Raw genomic sequence first — 23,950 nt, forward strand, 5'->3', positions numbered from 1 at the left:
AGCCCTGTCTCTCTCTGTCTATCCTCTTCTTGTCCACCGTCGGTCATTCGTGTTCACGGCAAACACTCCTCTTCCGCCACGGCTGGCAACGCAAGGACGTTACAATGTGCTCTTAATTGTACACCCCCCCCCCCTCCTTCTCCCCGCCCCCCCTTAGTCTCGCGTCTTTACCAGCAGCGGACGTAATAGCAGGAAAGGAGAGGGGAAGAGCAGAGAGAGGAGAGAGAGAGAGAGAGAGAGAGAGAGAGAGAGAGAGAGAGGGAGAGAGCATGCACGCCAAAGTTGAACTGCAGGGGTAAGTGGCAGGCCGGCCACGAGTGAGGTAATGCGGAGCTGACAGTTGAGGCGACACAATTAAGGGCTGCACGATCCAACGCTGGCTGCACAGATGTTGGAACACAAGAGCCAATAGTTTTTTCGCCCCCCCCCCTCCTCACTCTTTCCCTCTCTCCATTTTTTTTCCTCTTCCTCCAGATCCACCGGGAACAAGCGGACAACGCAGAGCCTACGTCAGCTGCAGCCCACCGCTTTAAGGACAACGGCGTTTTCTCAATGCTTGATCCTACCAGAAAGTTTATGGCTCAGTCACTGCGCTATGAAAGCAAAGGCTAGGTGTCAACAGGGGTCACCTCGGCAGCTGTGCGCTCGACACAATTTGAGAATAGGAAATAAAACCTAAATTGCAGCTTCCTAAGTGCATACATAAACGCCAGCGCACGTGAACTGACTTGCATTAAAAAAAAAAAAGTCACGTGATTATGTATGATTAGTTTAAGTGAATAAAGTTGATCAGGATTTTGTCCCGTCACTTGTTGACAGTAATATGTTGGCCTAGTTGGCTGTCAGTGATGGAGGAAGTATTCAGATCCCTTAATTAAGCAGGAAAAAACACACTGTCGAAATACTCCATTACAAGTAAAAGTCCTGCATTGAAAGTGTTACTTAATTTTAAGTGCCAATTATTATCAGAATTAATAATAAGTATAAGTATGAAAAAGGTTAGTTAAGTTAGGCCTATTTTTGTAGTTGGTTGAAGTGGGGCTAACTTTATGTTATTGAGTTGTTGATTAAGTAACAATAGAATAAAATCCAAGACGTGTGTCATATGTCTTCTATGTGCTACAGAAAAAGTACACAGTGTGACAACAGTGAGCACAAGCACTTCTAAATTTACTGACAACTTACTACTTAGTAACATTCCACCACTCTTGGTTGTACTTTGCAATGACTGTACACTTCAGACGCCTCTGAGTAAGTAAATAAGCAAGTTTGTAAAGAATACGAATAGCACTTTTCAAAATAAAAGCAAAAAACGTGCTTCATAATAAGAGCAAGGAAACACAAAATGTCAAACACGCAGGACAGTAAGACGAAGAACAACAACAACAACATTAAACAAGACTGAAAACAGTTTCACAACAACAGCACTTTTATCTAAGGAGGGATGCCACTTGAAGATCTGTGCTATATTTACTTCATTTCCTCCTGAAAGTCACAAGTCAGCTAGATCTCACAACCTTAGCTGCCCTTTCAATTTTGTTTTGTGTACAGAAAAGCTCATCACTTTTTAGGACAGGGCTAGGAACTGTTGAGGTTTCACAAACAACATTTATTACAGTCAAAGGTGTTGTGCTAAACTAAATTAAACAATTAAGGGCCACCATTGATAGCAACTCAAAAATGACTATAGATGAGTAAGAAAATTGCACAAATCACAAGTTATTTAACATCTAATTATCTTTCAATGTGTTCTAAATATCATATTTTAATAACAAATCGGGAACAAAAAGCCAAAATTCAAGATCTCAATTATGCATTCTGGCCCAGGATGACTAGCACCGTCCTGAGTTGCAAGACTAAAAGGTAAGACACTGTGCAACGTTTTACTCTAGGGGGTGCCATAACACAAAGGACCCAGTTTGAAATAAGCTGGAAAATGACTGATATTTGACCATGTAACAGAGAGAGGAAGAGAGAAAAAGTGGAAATCTTCATCTCTGATCTCTAATCGAATCATCTCTAGTCTTTAAAGTATTCAGATTCACTCAAGACAAAACACAAATGTTTGGTTTTGTCGTGTGCAAAGACATTATTGTTCTTGAGGCTGTGTAAAGACATCCTGCACAACCTTTACTGCAGAAATCAGTTTACACACCGATGCATTTAAGGAGTTTTTTTTATCTCATATAATTATTTATTCAAACATCCCTCTCTATCTTTCACTCCCATAACCTTGCACCACAAGAACAACAAATCATATGGCATCAACTGCCTTGAAAACATGCCCTCACTATGTATAGCCTAATGTATACAATGTACATAAAAAGGACGTTTCAGGTCAGCAAAATGCTTCAACAACAGCATCCATGCAAATAAGAAAGGTCAGAGAGGAGTAAAGAGAGGATGGGTGGTGGGAGGGGAGCTGGCATTAGACCCAGAGTCACAGATATGGTGATGGTGCTGTATATTCAGCTCCTATACTGTACTGTCCTACTGCAGAGCCAATCACCACTATATGCAGGGAGAGCCAGGCAGAGAGAATAGAAGAAGAAAAGGAGAAGAAAAGAGCAGTATGTGCTATACTGCTCTTTTCTTCTCCTTTTCAGAGTACAGGGGGGAACTAAAACACAATAAAATCTAGCTGGACTAAAAATTTACTAGACATATCTATGACCAAAAGATACTATAGTTTAGCTCTATTTTGCCATGGATTAACTGTTACACCCATCAAAAATTTTTACTGGTTTTAACCTGTTTTAGCCAAACGTTCCGGTGTTTAGGTGCAGCACGTTTTTTGTGTATGCAGCCAATATCTGTTATCGATTGCCTAAAGTAAATGTTTCTTCACACAAAGTGTTTCACAAACACAGGAAGACAGAAAAACACAATTACATGTGTAGAAAAGACCAGCACCCAAAGTAAACATAAAGCCAGGTGGGCTTCAGATAAAGATATTGGTCTGTGCTAAATATTACAGAATGCTACGTTTATTTGTCTAATTTCCACTGAGTCAAGTGAGATGATTACCAAAGTTAGTAAGCACTGATCTACGCCACAAAATTGTATTATTACATTATAAAAGTAAATGATATCTAGATTTCCTTTTCTTCCACATGATTTTGTTTGAAAGAAAAAAAGTTGAGTGCTTTTAGTTTAAGATTTCAGTTTGATTTATTTATTTCTCAATTAAAGGTTTCAGTTGTTTGTTTCTGCAGTAGGAAGGAGAACTGCTGTATTTCAAGATTATTTAACCTCAGTCTACTCAGCCCAACAAATGCTGTGGCTTCCCTATTAGAAATTCATGCTGTACGGCAGAGCATTGATCAAAGGTCATGACACAGAAGTTTGTACAAAACAGTGCACAACATATCTAGAGAGAAGCCATTAAAATTCATAGAGCTGATATTTCACTCATTTTAGTACAGTATTAAAACAGGCAGACATACGATGCACAGTATGTACAGTACAGCACTGTGGGTTTGTCCTACACAGTGGAAAAATGTTTCCTCTAACGTTAAATTTAAAAGGTAAAATTTAAGTACAGCATATATTGTTAACAAAGTAATCCAAAAGTGCAATTACTGTTAGGATGAGTCAGTTATTAGTAAGTGTTTACAGCAGAGCTGCCCACAGTGGGGCACGCAGGATGAGACAAACAGATCTCTACAAAACATATGAAAAAGCCACTTGTTCAGTTAAAACCTTGGCTGTGTGCAGTTTTCCTATGCTGGAATATTACGTAACCCCAGATGTGTCCCACAAACCTGGTGTATGAGAGTCATGTTATGCAGACTGGTTCACAGTGAAATCAAATATTTGGGTCTTAATTTCACAGTTTTAGAAATATTACATTGTTTACTGTACACCATTAAATTCTTTATAGTATCTAGTGAGTCTTTTACCAAATTTCACATAGACTTTTAATTATTGCTTACATAATTCTCCATTCCATCATTTAATGTGTTTTTCCCATCTAGTATGTGGCCACTGGTCGTTTCAAATTCTTTCTGTATAATCAAAAAATTAAAAATGGACTTGTAGTCTTGAAACATGCTTTTGATAGAACATCGATCACAGTTAACATCATGTCAGCTTCTGTTTTTGTCAAAGGACATTATCGTTGTTGCATGTCAGTGCAGCTCAGACTTTTCAAAGCAGTCCGTAGGTGAAACTGCACTGCCTAGCACCAACATATTTGACATGAACATTGTCTATCTCAACCAAAGTGCCAACATGTACATGTTTTATTCTGTATTGAAATAATTGTAAACAAGGAATGGGCTCAAAGTTAACCAAAACACCACCACTGTATTGTAAATTGGTTGATGAAAAAAAAAAAAAAAAAAGTTGGTACAATGGTTAGCACTGTTGCCTCACTACAAGAAGGTTCTTGGTTGTAACCTTGGTTCGGCCAGGGGCTTGTACACGTTGCACATTCTCCTCATGCCTGGGTTTCCTCCAGGTGAATGTTTGTTTGTCGCTATATATATATATATATATGATAAACGGGCGACCTGTCCTATACCTCGCCTCTTGCCCAGTGTCACCTTGGATTGGCTCAAGCCCCACACAGCCCTCACAGGACAGATGGATGGAGGGAGCAAAAACATTTAAAAACCTTTAAACTGCTTTGACAACATGTACACTCCTCCTCTCAGTGACTATACACATGTGAAAATGAACTGGCATCTGTAACACTAAATTCTACACCAGTAACTGGTTTTAATGTTCAGCCACAACAGCCTATGCAGAGGGGAAAACGACTCTCGAATCAGTAGAAGGGAGTAAAATATGCCATGTTTACAACAGCACTGAGTGCAGCACTGCTGATGGTAACTACCATTCGCTGAAATGCCAAAAAGTGTTCTCATATTCTGCAAAGCAAAAAGCAAGGTCTGTGTTGCACTGCAAAACCGTTAATGGCTGCATAAAGTGAAGCTGCCAACAATCTCGTGCAAAATGGCAAGTGTACAAACTTTGAGGTTAGGGACTCAATCTGAGTACAACACAGCAACAAGATACTTGTCACAGGTAACGTGAGCATCTTAATATCAAAGACGCAACTAGTACGATCAGGAGGATTTTGTTGTGTTTGTTTTTTGTTAGCGGGCCTGCTTTGGCCCAAGAAGGGATGATAGATGTATATTGTTGTGTGTATTTTCATGGGGGATATGTGTGGAAATCACTAATAATATCTACTGTGTTTCCTGCTTTGCGGTGACAGGTTTTAGTAACAACCAGCACAACAAATTAACATCTAATCTGAAGCTTCAGATCAACTCCAAAATGCTGAGACTGCAGTTTCAGCACATTGTGAAAGACAGAGTGAGAGAAAGACAGAAAGACAAAGACAGAGAGAGAGAGAGAGAGAGAGAGAGAGAGAGAGGGGGAGAAGGATTTTTAAACGCGATATGCGATAGTCAAGACTGCAAATACGTGGAGGGATAAGAAATGAGAGGTTAAGATTGCTGTCGTGTGCATGACGGAGGAAGAGGGGATTTAACAGATGAGGGGAGTGAGAGGGGGAACAGGGATGTTGAAAATGAATCAGCAGCAGTGTTTAACGGGTGTGTGTACTTGTTTGTGAAGAGCTTTTCTTTCTTTGACCCAGGAGACACCCAGGTCAATGAGAAACACCACATCCGCTACTGCAGACACACTGACTGAAATCAGCCTTACCTTCACCTGTGGTGTATTTACAGCATGGAAGGGTTTTTCAAACAGATGTCAATGCTTAACCAACCACAATGTATACTACAGCAAATGTCTCTGACGGCTGGATTAGCGTGCTTGAGGGGCTCCAGAGCAGAAATGGGCTCAACCATTCCTCCCTCTCGCAGTGCACTGTGTGCAGTTTTCCTATGCTGGAATATTACGTAACCCCAGATGTGTTCCACAAGGCCCTTGCTGTGTAAATCGATGATGCATATAGTCCCATATTCCCCATTAAAATTATAATTAATGAAATTATCATAAACCAATTGTTTGACTGAACTTGCAGCCCAGAGCATTTGCCTTTAAATTAGATTAGAAAACTTTATTAACCCCCAGAGAGGAAACTAGTTTTGTCAAACGTGCACAGTGACAAATAACTAAACAGACAAGTTCGATCAAGTTGATCTACCAATTAATCAATTAAATAATCAATAAAAAACTGGCATTACACGATGAACCTAAAAACTAGATGAATAAAACAGGAAATAGATTTTAAATAAATGAACAAGCCTTGCTGACATCAAACAAGAGCCAGACTCAGAGTCGCAGCAAGAGAGCAGAAACAATGCAAACTGTCAGGGAAGATACCTCACAAAATCAAATTGATATACTGTACAGCATCAAGCTAGTATTGGCTTTTTATTGCAGGTATAAGCTATAAATGATTAAACTGATTTGAATTGTCATCATTGTCCTAATGTTTCTACAGTTTAAGTGCACGTGGCATAAAAAACAAAGCTCAGCTGAACAGAGATGAAAGAAAAGAGCCCACAAGGTCCCGTGAGATGACCCGAATCATAAAGATGCTGTAAACTCCCCCTCTCCTGAAATACAATACAAGGATGCCAACACTGCACTGTGGCAGGAAGTGTGATCAACAACAGAGGACAGACATTATGCATGACAGTGAAGCGTAAGGCATTTCATATGTGTGATAGTGAACACTTCAGTTGAGTGGGATCAATGAATGTGGCCATAAACTCTTGCAGATCCCAATGTGGGTTTAAGAAAGGTGAAAGTCAGGTCAGTCAGGCCAAGAGGATGTAGGTGAAATGTAAACAAGACAGGAGCCCCCCCCCCCTGCCCAGGTACCTTGACATATACTGTAAATGCCACGACTTTTTGGATTTTTGCTTTATTGTAAACTCTGGGTTAAACAGGACAGGGTGACAATGAGAGAAAGGTTACCCTACTTTAACAAGGGCACCCTGTCCCTTATCCAAATATATACAAGGAGTGAATGCACTACTTGTTTTGTGCCTTAACCCCAAGCCTCCTTTAAACTGCCCTGCAAAAACACTGCCGACACAACTGCAAGAAGACACATGGTGTTTTAGATTGAGTTCCGTATTTTAAGCTGTGTGTAAACCATGAGGCAGAATCTAGTTTTTCATGCAGCAGACTCTGTGTCTCATGGCTCTAAATAACAAGCCTCTACAGCCCCATTACTTGCAGAGTTGAAAAGCTTTGTCAACAACACGCTTGCTGCTGATCGTTGAGGCCACCTCGCCGCCGCTGCACGGGGGGGAAAAGCAGCACATTCATCTCACCGAAGTGGAGAGCCAGCAGTTTTTGTCTGAATCAGCTGACAGCACTGACAGAGTAAAGGGCTGCTCTGGCAGGGAGACTAAAGCCGTTTCCCATGCGCAACACTGGGGCTGAAAACAGTGGAATTCAGGCCGAATATTTACACAAGTTGTGTTTCATATGAGATTTAGTTGCTTTTCTAATAAATGTGGACTAATTATGTTATACCCCGTGCTGGAAAAGGTGCATATGAAGGAGAAAGCAAACTATTCCAGGCGGTGGACTGAGCTGTGAAGCCGGGACACAGCAGCAGCAGCAGCAGCTTCGCGCTGCAGCACTGAAGCATGTGCTGATCTGTGGTTGGTTATCGCACATATACAGTATCATAAGCATCCTCCTCAACTTCTAGCACATGCCACGAAAGTACATTCCTCCTCTGCTGTCTGTGCTGTGCTGCTGCTGCTGCTGCTGCATGCTACAGCAACAAAGTTACAGAAGGGCTTTTAGTGTTCCGCAGTGTGTGTGTGTGTGTGTGAGTATGTGTGTGCTCAAAGAATACACACAAATAAGCAACGTGCTACGTCCAAAGGAAAAAAAACAACTAAACATCAAAATAAAATGAGCTCATAACTTATATGCGTGCACGTGGAAGTTTCTTACCGGCGTTTTTATCACCCATGTCCCCTTGCGGTGCAGAAGTTGAAGATACTGACGACGTAGGCTATAGGATGAGAGGGAATTCGCTGGGAGGTGGTGCGCGCTCGCTTCTTCAGCTGGGACAGCCGGGCAACGACAGCAGAGAGGCAAGTTGCTTGTTTCAAGTAAGCTCCTTCTGGGACCCTGCTGTGGCGCGCGGGGGGATGCGGAGCTGTTTAGTGAGATCCTGCTTGAGACCCTTTGCTGTTTGCAAGAGTTTCTGAGTAAGGTGGAGTGTGGACTCAGGTAAAGAATGAAGGAGGGGTGGGGCTGTGTGTGTGTGTGTGTGTGTGTGTGTGTGTGTGTGTGTTGTGTGGTGTGGTGGTGTGTGTGTGTGTGTGTGTGTGTGTGTGTGAGTGTGTGTGTGTGTGTGTGTGTGTGTGTGTGTGTTGCAGGGGTAAGCGGATGCAGGGTGTGCATTCTGTCTTGATACAGGAGTACAGTTTTTGTCAGGGGCTGTTGTTCTTCCGCTGCTGTGCTGAAACAGTGAAGCAAAACAGAAGAGATAGTTACCTCCTCTCAAACTGGCAGTGAGACCTCATGCTTACAGTTTATACTGATGACTGTGCAGACAAAAATGTTCTATTTTCTGCAAGCCAAATCTCAGTTTCCTCAACTTAGGTTTGGCTTTAGAAGTCTGTAGGAAGGTTCTGTTACAAATTTGTGGCATTACTCCTTTATTCTGTTAACCAAAGCCCATAAGTGTAATTTAAAACAATTATTATGATCAAATAAATAAATAAATAAATAATAATAACAATGAGAAAATAATAATGCACATAGATCTAAGTGAATAAATGAATGAATGAATTAAGTTTTGCCATCATGCATACTTTGCCCAGCCTACATGGACTTATCTTACACCACAATGCATAATACATTTGAGATTTTCAGACTGTCATGTCTACAACAAAAGGCACTAGTGGCTCATACTAAATGTTCTGCATAACACTTGAGAAATCGGAATAAATAAAAATGAATCCATCTACATTTCCTTCCTTTCCAGGCTTTTGAGACATAAAAATTGAACTGCCATTTCGATATTTGATCATCTGTTCAAGAGAACGTGAAAGGGTTTTGTTGAGCCATTTGAATGGAATTAATATGTGTAATACTTAGGTGCATGCCCCAGTAAGGCCAGTGAGAGCATGCTTGCACTATAATGTACTCCTATGTATCCCAAACTGACCAAGTGACAGTGCCAGTGTTACACTTTTTCATGTAATCTTTCTTATTTTTAACCATTTTCTGCTAAATTAACAATAAGTCATTTTCACTTCCAGCCTACAGCAATAAGCTCCATCCTCACACACCTGCTGACCACATACTGTGCCATGTCGCTTAACCGATAGCAAAGGCAGATGATATTATGCTGAGAGACATCAATATTTAATGAGTGACTCACAGATCAATAGTTGTGTCCTGAGCATCTGACTTGTTATTTTGCCTGTTATTTGATTATACTGCAGTAGAATTCTGATAGACTTTGTGTAGAGTATAAAGACTGTGCATTCAGAATGAGCCGGCTGTTCCCGTGCAATGGCTTTGTGCAAAAAGCTCTTGAGGAACTTGCTTGTGTTGTGTAACCAAATCATGTGGATGTGAACTGCCAGGGCAGATATGCACGCAGAGGTGCAGTGTGTGCATAAGAATGTGTCACTCTCACATTTATTCAAGTGCCGCTCTCATTGTGTAATTATTCTTTTTACCCCAAAATAAAAAAAACAAACAACTTAACAAAACACCTTTTTTTTTTTTCCATAATAGGCCTATACTTTTAGCCTACTCTTATTCTATTAGAGGAGTCAGAGGTTGATGCTGTCATGCCATGTGCTATCCTCTGGTATTTTGGGTAAAAGAAATATCAGGACTTTGCAGTGATCTGAAATCCCACTCAGTGTCCACTTTAGCATCATTGTGTAAATCAGCTTCTGACTGCTGAATACCACAATCACACCCCAGCCAGAGTCTCAAAATCTATGCGGGGTGGGAAAAAAAAAAAAACAGAAAACAAGTGGCAGTGTGGTATTATCTAACTGGTCCATTGATCAGTATCTTAGAAAGCTCTCTGTCAGCACTCTGATGGGACGCTATGTTAACAGCTAGAGTTTCCTCTGGTGGTATAAAAAGACTGTGCTGCTGGTATAAGATGTTTCTAGCCTTTGGGTTGAAATAGAAGCCTCAAGACCAAATGACATTCAGCATCATGCGTCCGCCTGTGGATTCAAATCACAGCACAAATATACAACATTTGAACTTCAGAGCTGCTTTATTATTCACTTTACCTGTACATGCAGGGGGTTGCAAGAAGCTGAATCGTGGATCTAAATGCATGACAAGTCGTTCTGATTTCAGGTGTCACACTTCCTGTCACATGACCGAGGCCCTGCATGCCCTGTTGCCGACACAGGCGAATCCTGGCTGGCGTCGGTTCACAGCGAATCAATGAGAGGACCTGAAAGAGGACACCTCTGCTGGGAAAAAATGCACTGCATTGATCAGAAAGGAACCCAAAGTCCTCTACAGATTCAGAGAAAGATTACTGTGTGTATGGGAGGGTTTTGTTGTTGCATAGCAGGGTTGCAGCACAGTACAGCTATTTAACCAAAATCCAAACAGCTTTTACCTGACTTAACTCCGGCTGCCACTCAAATATTTATGATTCTCACCCTTTTTTTATCTACTCTCCTCCCTCCCTCTGCTCATTTCTTTGGCCTCCCCACCTCAATCTGTCCTGTGCTCGCTCCTATCACTGTCATCCCTCGCTTACCTCCTCTGCTCTCTCCCTCTCTCCTCCTACTCCTCATCTCCCAAACCTCCCTGTCCTCCCCTGCCCCAGACCTGCACCCATAGGATATCATCTAACCTGGCAGTGTGTCCTTGGGTCCCTACAGTGACAAAGGCATATTGCTCTCCTTCCTTTGTACACTGTATCTTTGCCCTGAAACATCAACACCCCCACTTTTGTGTATGACTATATAATTTTTTTTCTTTTTTTTGCAGGAGTGAGATTGTGTTATAATGTCCCCATGGGATGCATCGTCTGCTTCAGTAGCTCCTGCTCCTTTTATTTTGTCCCAGCTTTATTACAGCATTTGTGGGTGCAATATTGTCCACAGCTAAAGTAGCCCAGGAAGTCAAGTGCAGATATTGCACTGGAGGAGAGCCCTAGTTACTCTGCAGGCACTGCAGTGCAGCCTTCTCATGGTAAATTCTACCTTCTTCACCTATTTCTGGAGTCACTGGCAGGCCAGTGAAAAGATTGTGGAACTTGTCCAGATGCCAATAGCAACATCTAGTGCCATTAATATTGCTCAGCTACAGTATACTGTCCATTAATTTCTCTCTTGTTTTCATAAAAACAAACTTCTTTATGCTTACAAATGTTTCATTAATAAGGAGAATCAAAAGAGGAGCCATTAATTATATTTCTATAAGTTTGATACAATGAATAATATTGTTTTACAGTGCTCTCCATCTTCTTGTATTCCTCTATGACTAAAGCTTTTGCATTTATTTATTATTCTATTATATGATTTGGAAATTGATCTAAGGTGGAAGTAAAAGTAATGATAAAAAAAAACAAAACTGCTTTAAATTCTAGTCAAATAAAAGTACAAAACTTTTAAAATGTACTTAAAAAAGTAAAAAATATTATATTCAATTATTGTATTGTTTTCGCTGATGCATTAATATGTAATTTTGCTGCAAACTGCTTTATACAGATTGGTGATTCATAGCAATATGCCTTTCTCACAGCATGTTTGACTTGTCAGTGAAGGAAAAACACAGGTGATACTAATAACATTAATGACATCCCTGCTCTATTTAAGTGTCCCGGTGTGACAGGTGAATTAATGAAAGAATGACTGAAATAAGTACAAGTAAATTAAAACTGTACCTAAGTCCAGAACTTGAATAATTGTACATACAATTCTATACTTTAATACGCCACTAGAGGGAAGTGAAGTGCTATCTCTGGAAAAAAAAAGCTGTAACACTGAGACCTTCTGGTGCATTCAAGTACTCTAATCTATTATGTCAGAATTTGAATTAACGTGAATCGGCTATATTTAACCACACTACGAATTTGAGTCACTGGTTTATAGTGTAGTACACGCATTGAACAACAGATGAACAACAACATAGATACAGAATCTATGGTAAAATGTTGAATTGTAAACTGTGAACAGGGTTAGATATAGTGCAAGCTCGTCTGATAAAAATCCTATTTTATGGGTAATGTAATAAATTACTTTATATAGATTATATATAGTCTGTTTAGAGTTACGTTTGACAGTAAATTACGATTATGTACAAGCTAATGAATTTGCACGTCATGTTACTTTTGCCATGCTGTCTGTATTTTCGTATTTTGTTCAAAGACTAAACAAATAAATAGATGATATATTATACATATTTACTGGCAGATGACATAAAAAAAACCCTGTGCCTCTCTCCACTCCTCCAGAAAATACTAAGAGCTCTGGGGTGGAGGTCAGAAGTCGGAGCTTTTAGATGAGTCCTTGAATGCTGCATTAGCTGCTCCAGTCTTGCAGTGGGACGGGCTTAAACAGGAGGTCATCACAAACATGGCGTGGAGAGGATGTGTGATGAAATGGGCAAAAACAGAGTTCGTCAGCCCTCGGAACACAACTTCACGAAGCTGCAGGTGAGCAAATATAAAGCCGTTCATGTCACAGCGTCTAGAACACCACTACAAACAAGAATATCACTGACAGGATGTGTGTGTTTTCTTCTCGAGCAGCAGTTTGAGGGTTACCTAACCGTTCCCACTGTCATTGTAATGAGATCCACGGGGCTGAAGACAGCTCTGTGTTTCATATATTTGCAGAAAGAAATCTTGTGTTATTTATTTAACGTCTTTTAAAATGGGCTGAGCTGTTCGTGCAGCATGTCCCGCTTTTCCTACAGCCCACTGCTTACCCCTATTGAATCTATAGCCTGATGAATAAATAGCTAGTGCTTAATTGTTTTCACTCCATGGGTGTTGTTTTTGCTTTGCCTTATTTCGTACAGGTTTTCATGTTTTTTCTGTGTGTTTACAAAAGCACTATCAGTTTTAATACTTCTCCCTCTGTCCGCAAATTATTTGACAGACTTAGTTTCTACAACCAACAGAGGTGTGGTTTCCGTCGGGAAGCCAAAAGGCCAGATACAAAGAAAGGCAATGTCAGCCAGGAAACAAACCCTTCACCCCCTGAAGCTGGCACACCAGGCCCCCCACCTCCTCCCAAAGCCCCCAGGCCAACACTCTTCAAACCGCTGATGTTCACAGTAGGGGTAGGTCCTCCCATTTTTCTACTAGAATGGTTCTCCTTCTTTTATTCTGGTGTTTAAGTGGATGTGAAGAGGTAGATGCATGACATGGTGAGGTTTGGAACAGTATGATGGCGCTGTATGTTGTCTGACTCCATGGCAGTTTACAGGCTGCTCCTTTGGTGCGGCTGCCATTCTGCAATATGAGACCCTGAAGTCAAGAGTTCAGACTGCAAAACATGAAGAGGAGTCAGAAAAGTTCTTACAGGTGAGGTTGTAATAATACAAACTGCTCTCTCTGTCCTCACTGCTGTCATCTTATATTACCACTGAAACAAATTGGCTGCTCACATTGATTCAGCTTACCATTCACATATTACCAGGGGTCCCAGGACATGGCGTACTGGCATGACTGGTGGAACCAGCTGTCAGGCTTCCAGCAACAGCTCATCCTCCTGATGTCCATGGCGGATGACTTCTGGAGCAGCCTCACAGAGGGACAGAGGACTGTCACAGGTAGCTTATTTTGCAAACACACACTCATTTTGTTCCTGTGTATCCTCAAACATAATGGCTAGCATTAACATATTTGCACGCACGTCATATAATATCACATTTCTTCATAGTCAGAGGCTTTCCTTGTGAATGTTTTCCAGGTATTATTGCAGTAAATGCTGTGGTCCTGTGTTTGTGGCGGATCCCTGCAATGCAAAGACGCATGATTAAGTACTTCACGTCCAACCCAGCCTCCAGTGAGTATGCCTGGTTTACCATATTTACCATATATACATTCATGTTCTTGCAGGTGTAAAATTTGCCTCTGGAGTCCCTGGCATGTTCTAAGCACACATTTAATGTTTGTATCCATTTCTCTCTCCTCTACCAGAAACACGCTGTGTTCCCATGATCCTGTCCTCCTTCAGCCACTACTCCATCATCCACATGGTGGCCAACATGTATGTCCTGTGGACATTCTCCTCGGGAATCGTCTCTCTCTTGGGGAGGGAGCAGTTTCTTGCAGTCTACCTATCTGCCGGTGAGTTGAGCATCGGACTGGGGTCTCATAACATTTAATCAAATCTAAATTCAGTATTACATCTCGACTGAATCTATAAAATCTAAATCACGTACTTAATCTATTTAGGTTTATTTGCTAATTAGTTAAATAACTATCTGAATGAGCAGAAAGAGATGTGAAAGAAAGTGATCACATACTTTTTTGGGGAGGGAGAAAATGTGCTATCATTCTCACTTATTGTGTGTATTTTCAGGTGTGATTTCCACTATGGTTAGCTACATGTGTAAAACAGCCTCTGGACGTCTCTATCCATCATTAGGAGCAGTAAGATATTTGCTAAAATCTTCATACATCTTAACACAAAAGAAATACAATAATTCTAGTGTTTTGATCTGTCTTTTTTTAATTGATCTATAGTCAGGTGCTGTCATGGCAGTCCTGGCTGCAGTCTGTGCAAAGGTGCCAGAGGCCAAACTAGGCATAATATTCCTCCCCGTGGTGACTTTCACAGCAGGAAATGTGAGTGAGGCACAGTATGTATGCATATCTAAGTGTGTGTGTGTGTGTGTATGCATGCGTGTTTGTGAGCACTCATGGCTTTGGGTGTGCAGTATGCTGGATTTGAACCTCTCAAGTGTAAGCTCAAAAAGCTTTTTTGGTAATGGATACATTTAACAGGGTGTTGACATTCCCATGTTGTGTTTTCACTGCAGGAAAGAGATGTAAATCTATGCATGAACAAAACGGACAAAGTCCCGTGTATGAATGAGTGAATGTGTAAGTATGCATGTCTGAATGCATGGAAGAGATAGCTGTTGATACACTTTAGTACATTGTATGTAACTTCAGGTTCCTGTTCATGGTCTGTCTCTAGGCTCTGAAAGCACTCGTTGCCATAGATACAGCAGGGCTCATACTGGGATGGCGGATATTTGACCACGCGGCTCACCTTGGTGGAGCCCTTTTTGGAGTGTGAGTGGCCCAATATTCATTCATTTTACAAAATAAGTGTTTTTTTCTGTTTTGTTTTTATGGTAAAAAATACAAAATGATCAGTGTTTTATACTGAAGTTTACGTGGTAAGAAATGTAGTGAAAGAGTAGCCTGACAAAATAGTCTTTACTTACATTCAAACGCATCTCACTGGTTTCATAAATGTGATATATTCATCGCATGACCTAAAAGCTAGTCAGTGACCTTGGAGATTAGAGAATAAGATTATTTTGTCAAACTACTGTTTTCTAGGTCCACACTGAACTTCCATGCTTTAGTCTTGTAGCCCAACTCAAACCATAAAAAAACACAATCAGTTTAAGTCTAAAAGCTGGTTCATAAGCAGATCAATTACTATAAAGATACCTATAATCTGTAATGATATATTGTTGCTCCACAATACCATGTGTTGTTATTGGATGTTTTTACACTCCCTGTTGTAGTTTGAACTCTACTTACAGCAGCCTAAATCCTTGCACAGGTCTGATGTGGATGTTATTGGGCTTTAAATGTGGATCGGTAGAATAACTTACATTTTAACTCTCTCCATATATCTTGTCCTACAGATGGTATGTGGCATACGGTCACAAACTCATTTGGAGGAAGAGGGAACCCCTTGTGAAGCTGTGGCATGACATGCGCTCTCGAGGTGCAGGTGGATCCCGACCTGGAGGCGCGCCTGGGGTCGATGGTGGTAGTGGAAGACCCGGACCACAATAAAACTCAGTTACCTCAGAATATGCAAGGACACTTTTATCCACTGAGATGGAGTGGGATGTTGTTGATTATCAATAAATATAGTTTTTCATTCAAGTTTAGTAATGAGCATAAGCTGATTTAATGGTACGCAGAGACCTGAAATTTGAAGAACAGGGCAGAGTTCACATTTGATGTCGCAATCCAGATGTTTACTGTGTGGGCTGATAACATCTGCTGCCCTACAAGAAAAAAAATACTACAAAATATCATCACTCTCATATCTCTCTGAAGATGTTTAACCTTCAGCCTTCATGTCAGTTTTTTCATGGTCATGTTATAGAAAGAAACTGTATCAGCTCGGACAGAAGAATCAGAGTGTTGATCCAATCCAAGGATAAAATCAGTTGCTGAATTAAATGTAATATACAGTCCTGTGGGCTGGTCTTATGTTGCTATTAAAACTTGAGTATCAAAGAGTTAATTATGCATTTATATTTTTATATAAAGAAATGGGGGATTAGTTAAAAACTTCATGATTTTTACATTACATTTTTACATTTGATTTTTAACAAGTGGGAACTCATTTTACACAGGGTTGGTTCAGTGTTGCCTCAGGTTAGCCAGAAATCCCCAAGGTGTGGATTTAAAAAGAGGAACATTTGCCTCTAGTGGCTTCGCAATATTTGACACAGGGCAGATTTACCCTGAAGGGATATACCTGTTACAAACTGGACTTATGTTTTCCATATAAACATTCCTCATACATACCAGAATCCCATTTTAGGGCTGGAATAAATGATAAAATATTAAATATTCATTTTAATTATTAAAAATTAAGTTATTTTCCAAATTATTTTCTCAATCAATTAATTGCTTTGGTGGAGGATTTGTTTACTTTTGTGCAGGGTAACCTTTACCCAAAGGAACATATGCTTATGTTAAAAGCAGTTTAGTATTTTGCTTGGAAACTCTCAAACTACTGTCGGCTTTTGCAAAAATTTAAAGCAACTCCTGCATTTGGTACTATGATTTGACTCTTTCAATTATTTAGTTAATCAAAGGATCTTACCTGTTTCCGGACCTAATTCTTATTAACCGATATCATAATTATACATTTATCCACAAATTCTGTTCAGAGAAATAGTGTTGGCTTTATTTAACAGTCCTTCAAGTTTGATAATGTGAAAACATTTCAAAAAATGATTGTCCATGCATGCATAGTACTGTACATACTGATTAGGTTTAAATGTACATAAAACTTGCAATAAGTCTATTTTCCTCTTTCTTTTTTTTCTTGGCCACAAACCTCCTAATATTCATTATGAATTTGTAAGGAACTGTACACAAGCTCAACAGAAAAATGTCATATTGCATAAAAATAATAAATGTAGTAAAACCAAAAGCACAATTCCTGTAAATCACAGTTACAAACAAGGCAAACGGGCAAAGCAGATCTAAGGCCAACACCTGCTGCTGTGTATTAAGTAACTGCACTACAATCCACTGAGAGAATTGCACAAGCTGAAGGAAAGGCAGATTTGGCAACAGTATAGATTACCTTTATCAAATATGGTCATGTCGTCAGACTAACCCGAGCCTGGGCTCAGAAAAGTGATGTATTTTTAACCAAACAAGGACCTACCAGGCTGCGACTTGAGTTTGTCTTATTGCACTCCAAAACAGTCACTTCCTCAGCCTCTACTCTTGTGATTGGCATAGCTAGGGAAGCCAAACTGGGAGACCATCAGGTTGGAGAAACAGAGTGGCATGAAGCCATAAATCTGTGTCAGCCTGTTCAGACAGTAGGACCTCTGAAGAAGGTGTTCAGGGCGATGCCACATACCTTGGTACCCACTGCTGGCATCCTTTTCCAGGTTGCGAAGGTCCACAGGTTTGACAAAGACCCCAGAGGGTTTGTAAATGCTGCTGATAGACTTGAAATGTTTCCTCAAATACTGTGCTACAGCGAAGTTCATGGCGATATCATCACAATTCTGTGTTTCGTCCACCAGTGCATGTACTGCTTGAGGTTGGTCCTGGAAGAGCTGCAAGTAGCGGTGGTGGAAAAAGGCAGCGCCAATTAACACCATGGAGTATCTGCAGTGAGTGGATTGAGATAAAAGTATATAAAATTACCTCTCACATCAAAGCAAGACCAAATGAGACAAGGCCTGGCTGATACAAAACATGATGGTACACTGTATGATGCAGTGTATAAAGGGCTTTACAAGATTGTGAAAAATAAAAAGCACAACTTACTTATCACCTCCCGCTGTTTCTGGATCCTGCAGCTCGAAGCTGCCATAACTGTACACTCCTCCTGGTGTTGAGACATGTTTGCGGGGTACAAAGCCAACAATCTGGTCTGGAAATTGCTGTGGAGCCAAAGATAAAATATGCATATGATGCAGTGCAATTAATTTAAAATCAGGTTAAACCTAAATTAATTTACATTCAGAATGTTAATCAGTCTCATCTATATTGTCTCTAAAGCTTATTACCTTCCAGACTGAGAAAGCAAAACTGATGTCAGGAACGCTGACCAGAGTGTCATCATCCAGCATCAACACAGCTAAAGATCAGACAAAAAAAAAAAAAAAATCAAACAAACTCATCTGAAAAAACAGACAAAACACATAGGTCTATATAGATATCTTTGAATAACTCAATGTTTGCAAGCTGACAGATATACTGACCATCAGTGTCAATCTCAGGGAAAGGTTGTAGTCTGTTGCGCATTCGATTGTTAGTCTGCTCCTTGAAGACCACAGGGACCGGATGAGGCCCCAAGGAGTTCCATAACTTTAGGGGTGTCTGCTCCCCAATGTTGTTCCAGACTATGATAATCCGCTGAAGATGAGGCACTGCCTGGTAATGGTTAAGTAATTTCAGCAGAATGTCTGTGCGGTTGTATGTTTGGATGATGATGGTAAACTTATGCTCCCCCTCTGTGCTGTCAACACGGTGGCCCTGCGCTTGACTCTCCTTTTGTGATGTTGCCCGGCGCAGCACTCCCAGGACATCAAGGCCTCCTTGGTCTTCTGCAGGGGGCAGCAGAGCTGTCAAAGCTGCACCAACTAGGAGGATCAGCAAGATTGGCCAAACCAAACAGCTTCGCCGGAGCCCTATACAGCAACGGGGGACCCTGCATCAAATATATGCAACACATCCCATTACAATGCACTTCAGGGTTCTCTCAGTTAAATAACTCCCAGACCACCAACATTTGAATTGGCTATGCTGAACACATGTCTTTATGATCAATTGTGTTGCAACTGCAATTTATTACACTTTCCTGGATTCAATTTAAGGACTGCGTGTCCACATGAGACTTTCTGGGCCGGACAAAATATTTAAATGACAATAACCTGGGGCACAGAAACAGTGTTGCCAGAAAGATTAAAAGTGTAGATGGTTGAGGCGAATTAACAGCTAGAGAGGGCCCAAAAATTCAGTAGGTTTATAGTCCCTGACCACACAGTAGAAGTTATGCTGTATTAGTTTCCTTAACTCAGAGCTCACCTCATTTTGTTGGCACTGCAAACAATCCTTTCACTTTACGTGGTCGCCATGTTGGCTGACTGACCAAAGAGCCTGAAAGAAAGAAGATGCGACAAAGCTAACAGCAGTATGTAGTCTGAATGGAGGTCACAACTGAAAAAAATAACCGCTGTATTGTCAGAAAATCTGGAAAATTGCCATACTGCGTAAAAAAGTGCTTCGTTTGTGTCCGTATACTTACATTTTCTTCACTACAGTGTAGCTCATTCGTATTTATTCACTTGAGCATATTTTCGTACCCTTTGGAAACCGACGCCATCTTTGTTGGGCTAAACCAACGGATTTGCCATTGGCTTGAACATCACGTCATTTGATTTTCCGACGGAGACATATCTTCGCTGTCCCCAGAGATGCTAATCCCTTTAGATTGGAAAGAAGAGAAACTTATAAATCAAAAACCCACAACTTTAAAGTCCATACTAATCTCAGCAAAGCTCAGGTACGTTTCGTTAGTGGTGCAGCGCTTCAATTGCATGAATATACTAGTAACATTAAGAACTGTGATAAGCTTTGGGTAGTTGTAATGTAGAGCAGATTTTCTTTATTAACTTGACCACGAAGACAAGCGATAAAAACTAAGAATAAAACTTCTTTGTAATTTAGGTTTCTCATCACTGCGTAATAAGAGGAAAATGTCCTTTGAACCGGTGCTGAGTTGTCCCACAGTCCCACTTTCCAATGGTTTGCAGATACCGATAGTTGGATTAGGTGCGTTGTACTTTGGTAAATCTTGGCTTTCTGATCACAAATACAAAGCACAAAACAGACACACATCGCACGATGTTTTACAGTTATTTATTTTTTACTAAGGATTTTTAAATAGGCCAATTTAGGGAGAAAATCGTTATGAATAAAGATGAAATGTTGATGTAAACATCGTATACCCTCAAATACAGGCACATGTTCAGAGATAAATATGTCTAATATCTAATGTATAGTATAACTGAAAGTGTATTTAAACACTTATAATGGCTTTCATAAGGATGTGATCCACATGAGCAAAACGTATCTATATCAGGCCTCCAATTAATAAAAAAAATGATAATGATGAAGATGATTGGTGTCCACTGGAAAAACTCTCTCACACACACTACATTCTGTCTTTTTCCTTGACTGCAAAATTTGCTAGTGTTCAAAAAAAGTTAAATATGCAGGATTGCAAGCAGATTCCTCACTTTCTTGTCTGAAATGTTGAATATTACATACATGAATTTGTATTTTTTTCCTCTCTCTCAACAATGTTCTGTATAGACCCTATAGTTATGTCAGTATTCATACAATGCTTTAGCAATCCTGTTTCTGAAAAGGCCAACAATGCCAAAGAAAGAAATAGAAAAAAAGAATTGAGCTGAATTGATATTCCCTTTGAAGGCCTACATTTTCTCTCTATAACAGGCACATCACATTATGGCGGATACTCCCATGATTCCATTATGTACGCACTCACTGAGTGTGGTGTACGCCACATTGACACGGCAAAGCGTTACAGCTGTGAGGAGAAACTGGGTAAAGCTATCCGAGAAAGTGGAGTAGTGCGAAGTGATCTATGGCTCACCAATAAACTGTGGCCAGGAGACTACACATACAAAGCTGCAAAGAAGGCCTGCCTTGACTCCTGCTCACTGATGGGGGTGGAATATTTTGGTATGGACTGTGATTGATAAAAAATTGTGTGTGCAGTTTCTTGTCTTTTGTAGTCTTTTTTAAAAGTCTCTCACTAAATCATATGTGCCTGTTTATAGATCTGTACCTCATGCACTGGCCAGAGTCATCACATCCCCATTGTTCTAACAGGGAGATGAGAGCTGACACTTGGAGAGCTTTGGAAGAACTTTACAAAGAAGGTACAGAACAAGGAAGAACAACAGAGAACAATTGAAAAGTATTCAAAAAACAACCCCAGCACGTCTCATTATGATATAGTGAAAGAGAGGGGCATTTCATAGGTCAGAACTCTGTCTCTGCTACTACAGGGGTGTGCTGTGCTATTGGAGTGAGCAACTTTCTGATCCACCACCTGGAGCAGTTAAAGGAAGACAGTAGTGTGATACCACACGTTAACCAGGTAGGTTTTTTTCAGTGTTCAGTTAGATTAAATATGTTTATTTTTCTGCAATGCAATAAAAAGGAGGAGGGTTGTGTAATTTTTGCTGAAAGAGCAGTGGAGGGTTTTTTAACATTTTCTCATCTCACGTTTAAATTTGACATCTTTCTTCCCATGTGAGATTTACTGGATTATGAGATTATTCCCCCCTCGTTGACCCAATAACTGTCATACAGTGCCTGAATCTTTTAGAGTGCAATTTACACAACATAAAAAAAGATTCAATAATATAATTGGAAATGTCTTCATAAACATCAACACTATATAATAAATGTACTCCTTTCAGAGATGCTTCAAAACATGAATCTTTGGTGTGCTGTTTATCACAGTGTTGGAGTATACAAGCAAGACATGCTTACATACAATCACTTGCCTATGATGTATCTTAAAATTGATATGACTCACCAGGTGGAGTACCATCCTTTCCAGCAGCCCAATCACCTGATGGAGTACTGTCGTCAGGAAGGTATCGTGTTTGAGGGGTACAGTCCGCTGGCCAAGGGTCAAGTCCTCAGCAATCCCACTGTTCTCCAGATAGCAGAAAAGCACAGACGTACACCTGCTCAGATCTGTATCCGCTGGAGTATTCAGGTAGTCCCACTGGTTAGATTTTTCCTACACTAAGATGAATTGACCTGACACACACGATATGCTTCTGTGAATGCCTCTCAACTGCATTTTTATTGTTAATTTGCCATAGAATGGAGTTGTTACAATACCAAAATCCATCAAAAAGAAGAGGATACAAGAAAACTGTCAAGTGAGTTACAGTCCATTGCGTAGTCTTTTCTTATGTCAGAAACTATTTTTTTTTTTATAAATTAAGAAATGTTGACAAAGATTCATTATGCTGTGATGGAGCAAGCGAGCAGGTATAACGTCACAGAAAACATTTAAAGGTAAAAGCTTAACATTTCCATAAAAGCTTAAAAAACAAATGCACCTACTTTGGATCCAAAAACAGACTACTAATAGAAAAATTAAATTAAGCTTTGAGAAGGGGTTTAGACCTGTGTTGACTGAACACATGGTCTCTCAAACTCTATTACTGTGTCTCCAGGAGCGGTGGTTTCACCTGCATCTGTAGCTTAGTGTAAACCCAGCTGTCTTCTGTCTTGTTGTGTAGAAATGATGCCAGTAGAGGTCACTGTAACAGGGGTTAAACTCAAACCAGTAGCACACCTAGTTTACCTCAGTTAAATGAGGTTCACTGTAAAATGAGCTATTCACAGGTTTTGTTAATTTCTAAACAGTTAAAATCTTTCTCCATGTATGATCTTATCAAGGCAACAATATTGTTAGTGTGAAACTAACGTAATTGTATACATTACTTTGCAAAAGAATCACACTTGCATTTACTCATTTTTGACACCAGAAAGAGGGTTACTGACCATCTATGACAATCCCAGGTAGGTACAGTAGATTGTAAAGAGAGTTATAATCATGGGGGCAAAATGTTTTATATGATTTGTATTAAAGTATGAATTCATTTAAATATATTTTTGTGAAAATGAGTTGCAATATCCAACTCTAGGTCTCTCTCAGAAGACTAGGCAGCCATTCATTTTCTCATTTCAGCCTTTACCTCTTCCTCTGCACATGTAGGTGTTTGGGTTCCAGCTGGAGGGGGCGGACATGGCCGCATTAGGAAGACTGCATGATGGAAGACACGTTACTTGGGATCCAACAAATGTGGAATAACAATATACAAAAAACAAAAGAAAAGAAAACACAATGTGTTTTTCCTGGAACTAATTTAGTCAGAAAACAGCTTGCTTAAGAACTAATTTTGAGATTGTAATAAGGTTTTAATTAGTTCTTTGTTCATTATCTTTAGGTGTCAGTTTGCCTGAGGAGGGGACTCAACTATGATGTGAAGTTCATTCATTTCAACTGCCTCTTGTGGAAAAGCACACAAGTGCTTAAATTCTCAAGTGCCTTACTTTATAGAGACTCCTACTTTTTACATTAAGCAACAGATGGTGTTACAATCATAAGTAAAACAGGAAAGTATTTATGATGACTTTTGTAAAAAAGAATAATTTCTAAATAAACATTTGCCTTTGCAGAAAAACAGCTGACCACTGAGGATGTGAGTTAAATGTGAGTCAAATTTTCAGGATTTCCTATATCCTAAACCCACAGGCCTTACCAAAGTACTTGCAGTGGATGGGCAGGGAACATACTGTACATGCATTTATGTTTTTTTTTTTTGTTTTTTTTTTACTATTACTGTTTCCTTTTTTTCCCGATTTTAGATTGACTGGCCAACATGAGCTTATCACAGATATATCAGTATCGGCGTACATGTCAGTCAATAAGTAGGAAATACAAAAGATATATTTGAGATAATTTAT

At 40.0% G+C, this 23,950-nt stretch overlaps 3 protein-coding genes across 4 annotated transcripts; 2 read left to right on the forward strand and 1 right to left on the reverse strand.

Annotated features, from left to right (window-relative positions):
- Positions 1–11,385: 11,385 nt before the first annotated feature.
- Positions 11,386–23,333, forward strand: LOC111229106 (glyoxal reductase-like). Of its 2 annotated transcripts, XM_022755284.1 has the most exons (8): positions 11,386–11,405; positions 20,145–20,197; positions 20,885–21,133; positions 21,232–21,333; positions 21,463–21,554; positions 22,002–22,184; positions 22,294–22,353; positions 23,199–23,333. In XM_022755284.1, the coding sequence occupies exons 1-8, from the start codon at positions 11,386–11,388 to the stop codon at positions 23,292–23,294; spliced, it is 855 nt and encodes a 284-aa protein (XP_022611005.1). In that variant the 3' UTR covers positions 23,295–23,333. The 2 variants fall into 2 exon arrangements, with proteins under 2 accessions (XP_022611005.1, XP_022611006.1); XM_022755285.1 differs by lacking the exons at positions 11,386–11,405; positions 20,145–20,197 and adding an exon at positions 19,866–19,928.
- On the forward strand, positions 12,513–16,707 carry LOC111229103 (presenilins-associated rhomboid-like protein, mitochondrial). Its single transcript, XM_022755282.1, has 10 exons — positions 12,513–12,610; positions 13,059–13,242; positions 13,382–13,486; positions 13,602–13,734; positions 13,875–13,970; positions 14,105–14,254; positions 14,490–14,560; positions 14,654–14,755; positions 15,111–15,208; positions 15,796–16,707. The coding sequence occupies exons 1-10, from the start codon at positions 12,531–12,533 to the stop codon at positions 15,947–15,949; spliced, it is 1,173 nt and encodes a 390-aa protein (XP_022611003.1). The 5' UTR covers positions 12,513–12,530; the 3' UTR covers positions 15,950–16,707.
- extl2 (exostosin like glycosyltransferase 2) lies at positions 16,797–19,102 on the reverse strand. The gene is given in 4 exon segments (XM_022755283.1): positions 16,797–18,025; positions 18,188–18,303; positions 18,430–18,500; positions 18,625–19,102. Coding segments are annotated over 4 exon segments (1,071 nt in total). The 3' UTR covers positions 16,797–17,619.
- Positions 23,334–23,950: the final 617 nt, after the last annotated feature.

This window comes from Seriola dumerili, unplaced genomic scaffold (assembly GCF_002260705.1).
Source record: "Seriola dumerili isolate Sdu_G_001 unplaced genomic scaffold, Sdu_1.0 BDQW01000226.1, whole genome shotgun sequence".
Classification (NCBI taxonomy): Eukaryota; Metazoa; Chordata; class Actinopteri; order Carangiformes; family Carangidae; genus Seriola; species Seriola dumerili.

Excerpts from the sequence above, each read along its gene's own strand:
- LOC111229106 (XM_022755284.1), top strand. The coding sequence starts at position 11,386 with ATGAATAATATTGTTTTACA. Across the intron at positions 20,198-20,884 it reads GATACCGATAGTTGGATTAG|GCACATCACATTATGGCGGA; the intron begins GTGCGTTGTACT and ends TCTCTATAACAG. Across the intron at positions 21,555-22,001 it reads TGATACCACACGTTAACCAG|GTGGAGTACCATCCTTTCCA; the intron begins GTAGGTTTTTTT and ends ATGACTCACCAG.
- LOC111229103 (XM_022755282.1), top strand. The coding sequence starts at position 12,531 with ATGGCGTGGAGAGGATGTGTGATGAAATGGGCAAAAACAGAGTTCGTC. Across the intron at positions 12,611-13,058 it reads ACAACTTCACGAAGCTGCAG|ACTTAGTTTCTACAACCAAC; the intron begins GTGAGCAAATAT and ends ATTATTTGACAG. Across the intron at positions 13,971-14,104 it reads CACGTCCAACCCAGCCTCCA|AAACACGCTGTGTTCCCATG; the intron begins GTGAGTATGCCT and ends CTCCTCTACCAG.